The following is a 17,376-nucleotide window of genomic DNA, read 5'->3' as shown; positions in this document are numbered from 1 at the left end:
CAGAATATAGATTTTCCTTTTTTTACTAAAATCTCTGAATAAAAGTGAAAATGAAAAAATCACACAATCACACAAGATCTAACACTGGCCACTTCCTGTATGTGCCTCAGTATACCTGTGAAAACTGCAGCCTGGTGTAAATTATCACACACACACATTGTCTGTTGAAGTTATTGTTCAAAGAAATATGACAGCTTTTAGAAGGAATTGACCTAAATCTGTGCCAATTTGGACTGAGCGTTGAGCCGACCAGCAGCAGCTGTGAAAGTTTAAAAGCAGCAGCTCTGACTGTTGGTGGAAAATCTCTTCACAGAAATGTAATGGTTCCTCAGCTTAGCTCGTGCTGACTCATCACTCATGGCTGCTAGATGAGTGTACATCCGCTTATGGTCAAAGGCCTTGCGTGTTCTCAGACACACTGAAGAGCTTCACTGCAAAACAGAATTGTTCCTCAACATGCTGATAATGTGCTAAACCAGTGGAATATTTCACTGCAGTACGGCCCAGTATGGCTCTCTGTGACACTGCAAACCAGTCTTAGAAACCACTCATAGGTATTTAAGAATAGTAATACAACAAAAACAAATATAGTCAAAAGCCTTCATGATCAAACAGACCTGCTTTTGCTTTAAATTTTTCAATTAAGTAATGTTTTGCAGTGATAACGATAAGATAATTAGTCTACATGCATGCACAGATCTGCACCAAGATAAACACATTTCCAAATAAGGCTGCAGGCAGCTTTTGGGCCTTGACTTGAAGCAACTGTGAAACTTCAATAGTGATTGCAAATTAGAAAAAGACGAGATTCCATAAACAAGAGTTAAGCAATAAATATTGTGACAGTGAATTGGCAGAGTAACAAGGAAACTGGATCCTAGACGAGCTGTCTGATGAGTTCATTGTCCTCTGTATCGGGAAGAAGCAAATTATTTCTGGTGAAAGATCAACATTTAGTCCCATATAAAGTGTTTACTATTAGCAGCAAAAGTAACTTGTTGCATTACTTTATGTCAAACATGCCTTTAAACAACTCCATACACATGTCACATCTGTATTTAACACATGTGGAAATAGAAAACAAGGCACGGCAGTTTGACAAGCAGCCCTACAATTTGGAGAGATGACCTTTAGTTTCAGCTTAAAACAATACTCACATGCCCACGTGTATGTTGAAAATGGGGGAATATGAGGAAGAGGTGGAACTAATATTAAAAAAATCAAGTGGGTATTTTCCAAATTTATGCTTATTTTAGAACCAAATTCCCACTTTCTGTCCTTCTGCAACTCAGGAAGGATCAGTGAGGTTCGTACTAAAAAGACAGAAACTTCGGAGCGTCCCCTCTCCAGACTCCTCACTGTCAGACTGCTGAAGCCTCATGTTAGCTTCAGCTAAACTTTATACTGCATTTCTTATTTTTGACCCCCTTCACTTATATTGAAACCGTTTAAGAGAACTCTTTGTGGCCAGTGATTAAAGCCACCAATAACTCTTTCTGTCTACATACAAGCATGTAAATATTGTTTTGAGGTAGACATGAATAATCCTTTAATAATATATGTTGTCATGTGTCCCACTGATGAAGTGTGCATGTAGCATTTCCATGCACTGACCGTCTGTTTGCTCTGCCCCCACCTATCCTGGTCATGTTTGCTGCTCTTTCAGAACACAGCTGATTAATTACCTCTCTATTTTCATCCTTTGTTTTTTTCCCCACCTTCCCTCCCTCTCTCCTCTCTTTCAAAATGCCACAACGCAACAGCACAACATGGCTAATTAATCAGAGTCGGCCTAGATACAGTACAAGACGGAGCTCATTTCTCCCCCTGCCTGCAAAACATTTCTTGCGCACTGAAATAATGGTTGATGATCTATTTCAGATTAGCAATACTCATTACACTTGTTTTCGTGGTGTTGACTCCTCCATTTTTAAATAGCAAATTTGTAAATGCACGCTTTTTGTAGTCTGAGGGTTTGCAGGCTGCACTTCATCTGGAGGGGTCGGATAAGTGTCAGTGATCTCAGCAGCGTCTGAAATTAATGCTAACTGGTGCTCAGCGGCTTCTCCACACAACATTAATTCATGTAGTTGTCTCAGAGCACGCATTCATGTTCGCCGCATTCAATTAATGTGGATGGTAATTGCATTTCAGAGCCATTTACTACAGCAAATGTGAATTTCTCTGCATTAACTATGATGCGGTGAACATACAACAAGCAAACAAGAAGGTTGAGAAAAATTAGTTAATTATCGCAGGCATCTCACTTTGCTGGGATCTAACTAGTGATCAAAAGATGCAGCATTATAGAGTCTTCATCTTAGTTTTATGGAGGAAAGATGCAATTCGGTTGGAGCATCAGGTTTGTTGTGTCAGGTTTTTTTTTTTTTTTTCATTTCAAGTGGCAGTTTCTTTCCCAAAAGATGAAGCCACCGACAGGTACATTCACCTATAAATAGTCGCAGGCTATTGCTGTACTATATGGCTTCAAGTTATAATAGTGTGGCTGACACTGACAGCCAAGAGCAGGTTCAGTAAAGGCCTGTAATTTTCAAAGCCATCCACTCCTTTCTAGCTTAATGGGCTGGGGCTTTTGCTGGGAAGTTTTCAGCTGTGATTCGCACAGGAAGCCGTCCAGCATTCTTGACAGCCTAGAAAATAGCATATGGATAAACGATGGAAGGAAGGAGGTAATGGAAAAAAAAAAAAAAAGAAGTTGTGGTGGGCTTTGGATGGTTTGTAAGCCCTGTGCTGGAGGAGTCTCAAGTCCATTTGATGTTGAGAAAGGGAAGATTTGTAGTAGGCTTTAAGGGTTCTCCTGCGATCATAAACCTGCCATCTTTCCTCATGTGCAAGGTTGAGCGGGCAGCTTAACTTCAGACAGCATGTAACCTTTGTGTGTGTGTGTGTGTGTGTGTGTGTGTGTGTGTGTGTGTGTGTGTGTGTGTGTGTGTGTGTGTGTGTGTTATTGGACTTGTGTCAGATAGCAGCACAGGAAAACATATCTCCTTTTAAACCATGTCCAATAATAGCAAAAGAGAAATAGAAGGAACAAAGCAGAAACAAACAATATAACTGTCAGACATCAGGCTGTCGTGAGAGATAAGAGCAAAGAGGTAAAACTCAGCGGGTTGGTAGTTAGTGAGAGCACATTGGGCAAAAAAAAAAAAACAGGGGGCTGTTTATGACAAAGATGAGCAGACGAAAGTGTGGGAGTAAGCGTGAGAGACAGGAAGCCCACTCAGAAATGAATCTGCATTTCCTGCCACGATTAATCTGTCAGCGCGAGTACTTGTGCAGATTATCCTCCTCAGAACACAGGGGTGTGACATGTGCATTGGATGGAGGATTATGTTTTGGGAATTGAGGGAAAAAGGAAGAAATACATAATCTGAGAAGTAGATGTTCACAGGCATTCAGGCAAACTTCAATATCAGCCTCAGACTGTTTCCCTGCACGATTCAAGGGAAAGCGGGTGAAACGACACTGATAGGCGACAGCAGTAAAGAGGTTCGGCCGCAAATGTGAACATATATCCTTAAACTGTCAGATAAGAGAGTGAAGCATGGGCAGTGGCCAGCAATCATCTCACTATCTCGTCGGAAGGTCAGTAAGAGTGTGGATGACTGTGTGTTATCCCGGGATTTAACTCAGATGAATTGTGCACATATATCTTGGAGTGCTGCAGCACAAAAAAAACAACAATGAATTATAAATAATCCGTCAGTGTTTCTGAATGTCTGAACCTTGAAAAGCCAATGGGAATAACATATTTCCCTCTCCCATTCTCGTGTTGTTTTAAATCATTTCTAAATAAATTAGTGCCAAAAAAAGTAAAGGTGCTTGATTCAAGAAGTAAAATAATCTCAGAGTCTTGATGAATTGCTAACATTGTCAGCTGATGTTCTCTTCTCTTTGCGTTTCTCTCTCTCTGTGTCCTCATCTTTCAGTGATGGAAGTCTGTCCACCAAGCAGATTGTTTTCCTGCAGAGACCCGTGTTGGGCCGAAAGAGGAGGGAATCCAAGGTATTTGACCTCACATTCCTCTCTGTATTTCTTGGCTAATGTGAGGTCTCCCACCAGTCCTTCTGTCACCTGCTCACCATATATCCAAAGCCAACATTACCTTTGGCTCCTCTGATTCCACAGCTGGTTTTTCTTTTAAGTACACAAACGCACACAACAATGGACAAACGTGAAGGCGCTCTTCTCTGTTTGAGATTCTTCTGTAACCGACAGATGTGTTGTTTGGGGGAAGGAGGGTTGGTCATGCTGTCTTGGCGACCCTGAATAGTGGTGATAAACTATAAAGCTAACCTTTGTCCGCAGTGGAATGAATCCATGTTGACGCTTCCTTTGACCCGAATTTAAACTGCCATCACAACAACAAATTTAATAGGCTCTAAGACTCCGGGAATTGCTAACGTTAACAAGATTTTCTTGACCAGAGTTTATCTCAGTTCTCTACATCCCTGCAATGTGTAGAACCCTCCAGAAGTTGTTCAAGTAATTGAGGACCTATTGCATTAAATTTTGCCTGTTTGTTTGGTCAGACTGAAGGCCTTGAGGCCAGCAATAACTCCCCTCAAAATGGCCTCAATTTCCTTCCGTGCATCAATGAGACTCATTTGAATTAGCTAGTTATCCCTTTGCAATATTAGATCCACTGTGATCCATTCTTAATTAAGTCTGTGTGTAATGCTTTGTGCCCAAAAGCATATTTAAAGAGTTACAATGCATTCCACTAACATGCTAATCTAAATGTTTCAGAAACTGATCTTCAAGCCCCGAGGAAAGTCCAATAAGAACTGCATCAAAGACACAGCAAAGAACAAGAAGAAGAAGAAAACAAAAACTGAGAAGGACGCAGAAGATCCCAAGATTCTTGATGACCGAGAAAAGGTTGAGAGAGAGGAAGACAAGAGTAGGGTGAACGCAAAAGATGAAGAGGCAGCGAGGGAAAGCGAGACACCACTAGAAAGGGAATCGAGATGTGAGGAAGATAGAAACGTTGACGATGGGATTGAAATCAGCATAGAGACCGTGGAAGAGAAAGATGGAGGAGAAGAGACAAAAGGAGCAGAAAATGGCACAGAAGAGGAAGAAGAAGAGGCAGAAGAAAAGATAATGGATGGAGAAGGATCAAAGGAGAATGGAGAGCCTTTAGAAAACGTCCGGGAAGTGGCAGAAACTGTTGCGACTGTGGAAACAGAGAACAAGACCAAAGAAAAGGAGGATGAAAGCGTAGCAGAAGTTGAAGCTGTGATCGAAAACGGTGTTGAGACGGATAAGGAGAAAGACGAAGGTGAAGAGAATGCGATCAAACACAAGACAGAAGAACCAGCAAGCGTGGAGGTCATCGCCAAGGAGATTGTGGCAGACTCACAGGCCACACTGACCAATCAAAGCCCAGAGGAGACTCAAGAGTAGCCCCAAGTCAAGGTTTTTCCCCGCCCTACCTCTCAAATTCCCCATCTTAAAAACTGGTTCACAGTGTTGTCCCTGATCCAAATTAATGGGGCTTCGATCCCCACCGCTGCAGCATTGTCCAAACCTGCCATCTTTCATAAACGATGTCCCCCACCCCAATCTTAACAGTGTAGCTACAGAATGATTTCATGTAACTGCAGACATCAGTCCTACCATATAACCACACATACTGAATGTATATATCCAAAAACAGGCGGTGCTGGTGCGTGAGTCAATGTGGAGTCACTGGAATAACTGGATGAGGTTCAACAGGGTTGGTGAATATCTACAAACAGGATGGGTTTTTGTTTTGCTCTAGAAGAATGAGCAACAACTTGAAGGCCTGGTCACATCAGCACATAAAACAGCTCAACTTTTCAGTGAAATTAATTCATTCAAATGGAATCAGCATGATTATTTGATAAGTTTTTGGGGGCAAAATAAATCTGCATTACTTCTTTGCATAAAGTTCAAATTCAGTAGAGTTGAACATCGATTTTGTGCTGCTAACCAAGGGCAACTCAAAAATGAAGGACGCTATCATGGCTTATTAGCTGACTTTTATTCAGCTTACTGTCTCATCAGCAACCAAACTAACTGTCAGTTAACAAGTTAGCTATCTAACTTCTTCTTTACCCCTTCAGTGATTCTTTATTGAATTAAATAAGGTACAATGAAATGCTAAAGGGGAGCTACTAAGACTGAATAATGATGTTAGCAGTTAGCTCACCAGATATAGTAATTTACCAACTCGCCCTGTGAATAGACCCTATATCACCAAGCTTCTAGAGCCACACATTTTGCAAAGATACATGGACAAATTACACTGTGCATCTTTCTGTTGTGACCAGGCCTTTAAGGAGGGTGAGGAGCATTACACCGTTCTTCTTGCAATGTAACACTGAGTTTATGTCAGCTTGCAACCTGTTTAATTAGGGTTGATTAGATAGCCTGAAAGAACGGCAGTGATGTCTCTGAAAGGTCATTTCTTGCTTTTGAAGAAAAGTTTGAGACCACCCACCTACCCCCTTCAGCTCTTCTAGTCCTGTCTGAGAGTTGTACCCAGATATAGCATCTGTTACAAGAGGTACTTTCACCTGACTGTTAAACATTTCGAGCAGCTCTCCTTGGTTTTTGAAGCTGTGGAAATGACAAGTCAGCTCCCTAATCCAAGATCCAAGAGAATCCTGACTAGACACAGGCCTGACTCCTCCAAACGACTCACGGTATAAGAGGCTGGTAAGCTCAGAAGAGCGTCCTATGTGATCACAGACTGCATCACCACTTCCTGTTCCTTGGTTCTGTGCACCATATTAAGTTGTGATGTGGAGGGAACTTGGAGGAGAACGCTGGTAGAGGTGATGGGAAAGGCGTTTGTTGCGACAGGCAATCCAAAGTAGGGTGAAGAGATAATTGTTTACGCTGAGCTCTAAGCCGTCAAGTGCTTCAAAGAGAGCCGATAATCACTCTTTGGTGTGGTGTGCTAAGCTCACCTTGCATACAGAATGTCCCACATTCAAAGCCAAGTTAGATAAGGATGTGAAATTCAGCTGAATGTTTGCAGCCCAAGGGCAGCACTCGTATTTAGATTCTCCTAGTTAGTTTTTACATACAGGAGGGAGGATTTATTTCTACGCAAAAGTTACATTTTTAATTACATTTCCAGTCAAAGGCCACGGAGATGCTTCTCAGTGCGGAAACAAGGTTAAGCTGTGCGGTCAGGGCAGAGGCTCGATGTTGTTTACTCAGACCAAAACTGAAGATTGAGGCGGAGAAATTGAGACAAAGGAAGAGGTTGAGAGTGGAAGAGAGAGGCCACAGAGCATAAGAGAGTCAAATAAAAGAAATGAATAGGCTCCGTTAAAGCAACGTCTGTTTATGTTCCACATTCCCCGTTGAGATTTCCGTCGTTATTTTACCTCCAGCTCTTTAAGCACGTCTTACCCGACATCATTCCTGACAATAACCAAGTCATCATGTGCTGTTTCATTACATCATGTAGCTTTCCATTTGAGAAAAAGGAGACGGTGAGGGAGGGAGGTGGCAATGTTCACGGTGCAGAGCTCTCATTAGCTCGCTAATGGATTTTGTCAGTAGGGTATCTGTCAGGAATCATGCATTTATAATGGGGGTCACTTATTGGGGGATGTATTGACAGCAAAACACCTCAAGAAAATAGCCTTTAGATTTAACGGTGATGTCATATAGGGAATCGTTTGCACTGAGGAGGATGAGTTTGTGTTAAAAATGCTAAATTTTGCAGAGAAATTGGACACGCTTTGTCATATAATGTGTCAGAAAATCTATTTATTAAAACGTTAGCATTCGGTCGTTCAAGAACTTAAACTACCTGCTGTCTCGCTTTATACAGACTATAATTTGTCATAATTTGGATCTTTTGTTTTATGAGAATAGATGATACCTTGGTCATGTCTCCTTTTGGAGATGAAACTCTTCAATTACACACAAGTAAGATCGATTATGCCGAATAAGTGCTCTCCTTTTTGGGGGATTAATCCACCCGCCGCTGAGATTCTTTTCAATGTAAAATGGCAAATGTCTTTGTGTAGAGTAGAATATAAAAACTGTGACCAGTTTAGCCTTACTATACTGTAAATGGCCCTCAACCTGCTATTAGAAATGTCCTTTAGAGGCACAGTGGTGATTTAAGTGTTATATGTTTGTTATAGTCAAACAGGAAAGTTTTGCTACAGTCAGTGTTGGTATTTTGAAGCTGTTGTTCCCTGTGTTATTACTGGAATTCACAGTGAGGGGATAAAAGATTTGAAGTGTTTGTCTATATGAAGGAAATATGTTTTGGATTTATTTTGAAGATGTTTGGAACATGCCATTTTTTTTATTATTATTATTATTATTATTATTATTATTGTGAATGTTCTGTTTATGAGTCGAGAGATTTTTATTGTGGGCTTTGTGTTGCCTCTGCTGTTCCGCTAAAGCTTGCTAAAATGTATTTCTGACTGATGCTTCGAGCTACCTCCCGAGGGCTGTTGTTGGTTTTACGGGGGGGGGGTCACGGTCTGTGTGACCCCCCCCCCCCCCCCCGAAACATATGCTACTCGTCCTCTCGGCCTCCACTATGACAGAGCCCAGACCCATGAGCGTGAGTTCATCACTAATGGCAGACAAGGTCAAGGGTCACATTTGAGCCAGAATGGATTTTCCACAGCTGTACACAGGAGTTCGCACGAGCACATGACAAATAACCACTCTGATATTGAATCAAGATATGAAGTCATATCATAATATTCTCTGTGGTGTTTTCTTTTTCTTTTTTTTTGCTCTTCGGCTGTTTGAACTTTAATAAGCACTTATTGTATTCAAGAAATATTTAATGCTGCTGGGGAGCAAATAAGACTCAGCCATCACTTTCACACTTTCGTGAAGTGTGACATATGAATTATGAAAGGCAATACCAAAATATGCCTTTTGATAGCTGACGTGATCACTATGAATATTTGAGCAATTTCCCCACTGAATCCTGGTCAACTTTAATCAGATTTAATCAATTTCTCCATTCTCCCCTGTCAAGATAAACATTTTAACTGTCATCTATCTGTTTTATGAATATGAATATATTTCAGTGTTCCTGCCTTTCTCCTTTTTTTTTTTTTAATGTTCTTTCTTTTTCTTTTTTTTTATTTTATTTGAAACTGTGACATTTATTCCCCTTTGGCATCCTGAAAACAGACACATCATGTTCCACTTTATCTAGAAGAGCAGAGTTTGGAAAATCAGTTAAAGCGACGAGGTGACGTCATGTGACACGACTGTGTTTTGGTTTTATTTCCGACTCCCACCACATTCCGGTTGGACATCCACAAACACGGATGATTGTAACCTTGACAAAAGTTACAACCGGCCTTGTGTCGGCCCCGTCCTACCTGAGGCCGTGGCCTTCAGTGCTCTAACTTTCCCTGATAAGGGCTGATTGGTTGCAGTGCAGTCTAACCTCTGACACGAGTACACTCCAGGGACTGTGGGTAATTGTGTTTTTTTTTGTTTTTTTTTCTGTCTGGTATTACGGAAAGAAAAAAAAGGAAAAACACATGGAGAGAAAAGCGAGGCAGGATCTGACACTTCATCAGTTAAATGATGCTGAACCATGTTAACTTGTCCGTCCGTGAAAAGAAAGAGACCTTTGTCTAATGTTCGACTCAAACACATTTGCAGCCCTCAACTCAACTGTGTAAAAAAAAAAAAAAAAAAAAAAGGTAATATACAGTTTCCTGTCTTTTATCAGCATAATTGTCTCTGAGCCTCAATAGCGGCGCTGGTGCAATCGTTCTTGTTAATGCTGTAAAAAAAAAAAAAAAGAAAAAAAAAACCATAATGGTTCATTTCCTGTGTGCTACTATGATGTGAAATGGGCAGAGTAGAAATGACAGAACATGATACAATAGGATGCCGTCATTTTTTTTTTCTGTGTTGTCACTTTAGCTTGCTCACAGCCTCTGGAAAACGTATTCTTAGATTATTTTTTTTTTGTCTCTGATGTTAGTTTCCTATCACCTCGGCTGCCATCTTGAGTTGAGTATCTTTGATCATGTGCTGTTGTCACTTGCATAGCAGTGTTTGCTATCGAGTAAGAAGAAGTATTCTTTATCTTTGCTATCCTGAGTATGTCCACATTCCTATTGTTCATGACATCTGTACAATTTGTATATTATAAAATGATTTATATTTAATGTGTACATGTGTCCTTGCTTCTTTTGTGTCAAAGGGAATATCACACAGCATCTGTTTGTTCAGGCAGTCACTGTTAGAAGTAACTTTGATGTTCAAGTGCAAAGCTCAAGTGCAGGAATTATCCTTTAGCTCTAGATTTGACTCATGAACTAATTAAAGGGTAGGGTCACAATTTTTCAAGTCAGTGTTAAAATAATAGTCAGATCTCCTTATGTACACTGAAACTGTTTCTGCTTGGAGTAATCATTCCTCTTGTCCATATTTGAGAGATCACTTCCTAATGTGTGGCACAACAGCTGAAGCCTCATATTAACTGAAAATGAACTTTGGAATATATTTCTCATTATTTTCATTATCAATTAATCTCCTGATTATTTTCTCAATTAACTGATTAATCATTTGTTCTAAAAGATCAAATAAAAGATAATGCAAAAATGCAGGCTTCATTTCCAGAGGGGATAGTTTCAAGTCTAAAGTGATGTCTTGTAATTACTTTTTTTTTGGTCCAACTATCATTCAAATTGAAAGATTTTCAGTTTAAAATGATGTAAGGAAAAGCTCATTTGTGACGCTCGATTCATCAAAATTATTCAGCTTTTTTGCATGAAGACAGACCTACGATTAATCGATTCTAAATTATATATCGTTTCGGATTGATCTTCTAGCAATCAACTACTCAGTTAATGAATTGTTAGCATGTTAGGAAAGGATATATTACAAGCAGGAGGAATGATTGCAGCTGTTTAATCACATATGGTGAGGTGAGCAATTGTTTTAAAACAGACTATTTCAGCTAGAGAACATAATCATTGTCTTAGTCATAATCTTCTACTTCCAGTCCTGTAAGTCCACTGAGTCGAGTCTGAAACAAGTCCAAGTCCAAGCAGGTCTGAGATCAAGTCGAGGTTCTTTTGTTCATGGTGACACAACTAAACATAACAATACATCACATAAAGTAATCTTCAATGTTACATGTGAATTACAAGTGACAGTCTGACTTTGATCCGCAGATTTGAGCATAAAACCACACCTCTAAAACAAGTTTATTATTTATATTCATTTGGCTTCTCTAACTATAACAGCGCTTCCTTTCCAGTCTGAAGACACTTTGGAGACAGAAACAAGATTCAAGTACCACAACACACAATGGTCATCCCTCATCAGGTGCTCCAGCAAAAACAAGTTCTCAGAAATGCCGTCTTCTAGCTCTATATAAGGACAGCCCTTGCTGCCCTTGGAGGACTATATAAAGCAAGTGGAAGATGAAATGAAAAATTCAGTCCACTGAACACAGTGAAAATAGAAAAAGAAGCAGAATACAGCAGGAAAATGAGACTCACAGACCCAAACCACTATTTTCTTTTAGAGAAAGGACCTCTTTTTTTTTTCTTTTTTTTTGTAATCTGCTCCATCTGGTTATTGCCTTCATTACTGTGTGAACCTTAGAATAGATCAACTTTATAGTTATTACACCCTAACACCGCAACAACACCATTCATTTCGCCCCTTACATCAAAAAAATGCCATTCAGCCCCAAAACTGTCTCACATGCATCAATATTTCACATGAAAACCGAGGCAGGGACACATCATAATAACCCTACACTGTTTATGAACTGAACTATATTTACAGTTGAGTCAACACAGCCGGTGTGATCTATAAATCATGAACCCAGAGCCCGGGGGAGCAGAAGGTCATTAAGAGGAGGGCTTTGCCTTCAACCAAGACCACTAACACCAGATCCATTCTCAAGGCCCCGAGAGTGTTTAAGATGCCCCATGAGATCTTTATACATACACAATATCTATATACAGTATAAAGGCTATAATGAAGGCTAAAACTGTCAGATAAATGCAGGGCTAGTGAAGGAAAATAAAAAAAACAAAGTATAGAGAAGCATTGGCAACTATCCAATTGCCAATTAACGTTTTTCCATGTCATTAATTTGCCATTGAATTATTTAGTGCCACTGCACGTCTTCTGTCCAAATGGACAGTTTTCTCTGGGTAACAGTGCTGAAATACAACACTATAGATATGTATTTTTAACATATTGTAGAGTGAAAATTATCAACACAGAAAGAATAAAATCATCTTAATCAACAAGGCACCTCCCGACGCACATGCCCATACCTATGGCACACACTGCATCTGGAGATGGAGACATGCCAAGAGCCGCTGTTGCTGTTCTCTCTGAGATTTATTAGATTCTGACTTTTTTTGTTTATTGTATGTTGGTATTCGTATTTTACAGTTGTTCTACCTGGAGATGACGCACAAGCTCTCAGAGACCGGTGTGGCTGGATTACACAGCAGCTGGCAACCACTTATGTCTATTAGACCATAATTCTACTATTTACATGATCAAGCTCTATTTTGTATTCACCAAATAAAGTTTGTGAATTGTCTGAGTTTGCAGTTATCCCATATCTCACCTGGAGTCGTGAGTTTGTTCTCGCAGGGTACTATGGCTTCCATCAGCAATCTGAGGACATGCATATTAGGTTATTTGGCGAATTTACTGCTTTACGATACTGACTTTTTTAAGCCTTACGACTTTTTTATGCCTGACTGTACTTTGATGTTTTATATGACATTTTATGCAGTTTTATGCAGTTTTTATACCTGACTCTACTGTGACGTTGTTTGACACATATATGCCAATATATGCCAATGACGTTATTTAACTTTTTTTGCCTTTCTATACTATGATGTTTTTATGACATTTGATGCCTTATAATACTAAGACCTTTTTGAGATTTTCATGCCTTACTATACTGTAACATTTTTATGAAATTTGATGCCTTACTATACTATGATATTTTTTAGACATTTGATGCCTTATCAAAATATAACTTTTGAAAAAAATTTATGCCATACTATACTATGAAAATTTATGCCTTAGAGTAGTAAGATGTTTTTATCAGTTTTGTGCCTTACTATACTATGATGATTTTAGATGATTTTATAACGTATTATATTATGACATTTTATAAATTACTATACTGTAATATTTTATACCATGCTATACTATGACGTTTTTTGACGTTTTTATACCTTACTATACTATAATTTTTTCCCATACTATACTGTGACATTTTGTAATGTTTTTATGCCATAATATACTATCAGACTTTGTACGTTTTCATGCAATACTATACTATGACGTTTTTAGACGTTTTCATTAATTACTATACTCTGACTTTTTGGGACGTTTTTATGTCTTACTATACTTTAAAATTTTTCCCCGGACTATACTATGACGTTTGGTAGTGTTTTTATACCATCGTATATTATGAGGTTTTTGGATATTTTTATGTCTTACTATAATATGACAATTTATACATTACTATACTATGACATTTTAAGAAGTTTTTATACCAACCTTACTATGAATTTTTTGGATTTTTTTGTGCCTTTCTATAATTCAGCATTTTTGAAATATTTTTATGCCTTGTTTATGCTATAACGTTTTTAGATGTTTTTATGCCTTACTATTCTATGACATTTAAAAAAAAAATGTATGCCTTACTATACTATGACTATTTTAATGTTTTTATGCCTAACTATGATATAACATTTTTAACCATACTATACTATGTCGTTTTTATGACTTTTTGTGCCTTACTATACCATGACTTTTTGTGCGTTACTATACTATGACTTTTTGTGCCTTACTATACTATGACTTTTTGTGCCTAACTATACTATGTCGTTTTTATGACGTTTTATGCCTTACTATACTGTGACGTTTTTATGACTTTTTATGCATCACTATATTATGACTTTTTATGCCTTACTGTACTTTTTCGTATTTATGACTTTTTATGCCTTACTATACTATGATGTTTTTAAGACTTTTTATGCCTTGCTATACTATGACGTTTTTATGACGTTTTTATGCCTTAATGTACTATGATGTTTTTAAGACTTTTTATGCCTTGCTATACTATGACGTTTTTATGACTTTATATGCTTTACTATACAATGGCTTTTTATGCATAACTATATTATGACTTTTTATGCCTTACTATACTATGATGTTTTTAAGACTTTTTATGCCTTGCTATACTATGACGTTTTTATGACTTTATATGCTTTACTATACAATGGCTTTTTATGCATAAATATATTATGACTTTTTATGCCTTACTATACTATCACTTTTTATGCCTTCCTATACTATGAAGTTTTTATGACTTTTTATGCCTTACTATACTATGACATTTTATGCCTTACTATACTGAGATGTTTTTATGACTTTTTATGCCTTACTGTACTTTTTCGTTTTTATGACTTTTTATGCCTTACTATACTATGCAGTTTTTATGACTTTTTATGCCTTACTTTACTAGTTCGTTTTTATGACTTTTTATGCCTTACTATACTATGACTTTTTATGCCTTACTATACTATGACTTTTTATGCCTTACTATACTATGACGTTTTTATGACTTTTTATGCCTTACTGTACTTTTTCGTTTTTATGACTTTTTATGCCTTACTATACTATGACTTTTTATGCCTTCCTTTACTATGAAGTTTTTATGACTTTTTATGCCTTACTTTACTATTTCGTTTTTATGACTTTTTATGCCTCACTATATTATGACTTTTTATGCCTTACTATACTATGACGTTTTTATGACTTTTTATGCCTTACTGTACTTTTTCGTTTTTATGACTTTTTATGCCTTACTATACTATGACTTTTTATGCCTTACTATACTATGAAGTTTTTATGACTTTTTATGCCTTACTTTACTAATTCGTTTTTATGACTTTTTATGCCTTACTATACCATGACTTTTTATGCCTTACTATACTATGACGTTTTTATGACGTTTTTATGCCTTACTGTACTATGACGTTTTTATGACTTTTTATGCCATACTGTACTATTATGTTTTTAAGACTTTTTATGCCTTACTATACTATGACGTTTTTATGACTGTATATGTTTTACTATACAATGGCTTTTTATGCATAACTATATTATGACTTTGTATGCCTTACTATACTATGACGTTTTTATGACTTTTAATGCCTTACTATACAATGTCATTTTTATGACTTTTTATGCCTTACTATACAAGGACGTTTTTATGACTTTTTATGCCTCACTATATTATGACTTTAATGCCGTACTATACTATGACGTTTTTATGACTTTTTATGCCTTACTGTACTTTTTCGTTTTTATGCCTTTTTATGCCTTACTATACTATGACTTTTTATGCCTTCCTATACTATGAAGTTTTTATGACTTTTTATGCCTTACTTTACTATTTCGTTTTTATGACTTTTTATGCCCTACTATAGTATGACTTTTTATGCCTTACTATACTATGACATTTTTATGTCTTTTTATGCCTTACTATACTATGACTTTTTATGCCTTCCTATATTATGAAGTTTTTATGACCTTTTATGCCTTGCTTTACTAATTCGTTTTTTATGACTTTTTATGCCTTACTATACTATGACTTTTTATGCCTTACTATACTGTGACGTTTTTATGACTTTTTATGCCTTACTGTACTTTTGCGTTTTTATGACTTTTTATGCCTTACTATACTATGACTTTTTATGCCTTCCTTTACTATGAAGTTTTTATGACTTTTTATGCCTTACTTTACTAATCTGTTTTTATGACTTTTTATGCCTTACTATACTGTGACTTTTTATGCCTTACTATGCTATGATGTTTTTATGACTTTTTATGCCTTACTGTACTTTTTCGTTTTTATGACTTTTTATGCCTTACTATACTATGACTTTTTATGCCTTCCTTTACTATGAAGTTTTTATGACTTTTTATGCCTTACTTTACTTTTTCGTTTTTATGACTTTTTATGCTTCACTATATTATGACATTTTATGCCTTACTATACAATGACGTTTTTATGACTTTTTATACCTTACTATACTATGACGTTTTTATGACTTTTTATGCCTTACTATACTATGACTTTTTATGCCTTACTATACTATGACGTTTTTATGACTTTTTATGCCTTACTTTACTAATCTGTTTTTATGACTTTTTATGCCTTACTGTACTAAAACTTTTTATGCCTTACTATACTATGACGTTTTTATGACTTTTTATGCCTTACTGTACTTTTTCATTTTTATGACTTTTTATGCCTTACTATACTATGACTTTTCTTTTACTTTTTATGACTTACTATACTATGTTGTTTTTATTATTTTTATGCCTTACTATACTATGACTTTTTATGCCTTACTATACTATGACTTTTTATGCCTTACTATACTATGCCATTTTTATGCCTTACTATACTATGCCATTTTTATGACTTTTTATGCCTTACTATACTGTGACTTTTTATGCCTTACTATACTATGACGTTTTTATGACTTTTTATGCCTTACTGTACTTTTTCGTTTTTATGACTTTTTATGCCTTACTATACTATGACTATTTTATGACTTTTTATGCCTTACTATACTATGCAATTTTTATGACGTTTTATGCCTTACTATACTGTGACTTTTTATGCATTACTGTACTGTGACTTTTTATGCCTTCCTATACTATGACATTTTTATGACTTTTTATGCCTTACTGTACTTTTTCGTTTTTATGACTTTTTATGCCTTACTATACTATGACTTTTTATGCCTTCCTGTACTATGAAGTTTTTATGACTTTTTATGCCTTACTATACTATTTCGTTTTTATGACTTTTTTGCCTTACTATACTATGACTTTTTATGCCTTACTATACTATGACATTTTTATGACTTTTTATGCCTTACTGTACTTTTTCGTTTTTATGACTTTTTATGCCTAACTATACTATGACTTTTTATGCCTTCCTATACTATGACTTTTTATGCCTTACTATACTATGACGTTTTTATGACTTTTTATGCCTTACTGTACTTTTTCATTTTTATGACTTTTTATGCCTCACTATATTATGACTTTTTATGCCTTACTGTACTTTTTCGTTTTTATGACTTTTTATGCCTTACTATACTATGACTTTTTATGCCTTCCTATATTATGACGTTTTTATGCCTTACTGTACTATGATGTTTTTAAGACTTTTTATGCCTTACTATACTATGACGTTTTTATGACTTTATATGCTTTACTATATTATGAGTTTTTATGCCTTCCTATACTATGAAGTTTTTATGACTTTTTATGCCTTACTTTACTATG

General features: G+C 36.6%; 1 protein-coding gene across 1 annotated transcript in view; it reads left to right on the top strand.

The window, feature by feature from the left end:
* Positions 1–10,182, top strand: part of LOC130172297 (raftlin-like) — a 101,466-nt gene extending 91,284 nt beyond the window's left edge. Inside the window, exons 9-10 of the mRNA XM_056380895.1 lie at positions 3,951–4,026; positions 4,771–10,182. Of these exons, the coding sequence (XP_056236870.1) occupies positions 3,951–4,026; positions 4,771–5,430 (736 nt within the window). The 3' untranslated portion in view covers positions 5,431–10,182. The remainder of the gene's footprint in view (positions 1–3,950; positions 4,027–4,770) is intronic.
* Positions 10,183–17,376: the final 7,194 nt, after the last annotated feature.

This window comes from Seriola aureovittata, chromosome 7 (assembly GCF_021018895.1).
Source record: "Seriola aureovittata isolate HTS-2021-v1 ecotype China chromosome 7, ASM2101889v1, whole genome shotgun sequence".
NCBI classification, from domain to species: Eukaryota; Metazoa; Chordata; class Actinopteri; order Carangiformes; family Carangidae; genus Seriola; species Seriola aureovittata.
The sequence above is the reverse complement of the archived record's forward strand: the minus strand, read 5'-3'. Positions and strand labels throughout refer to the sequence as shown.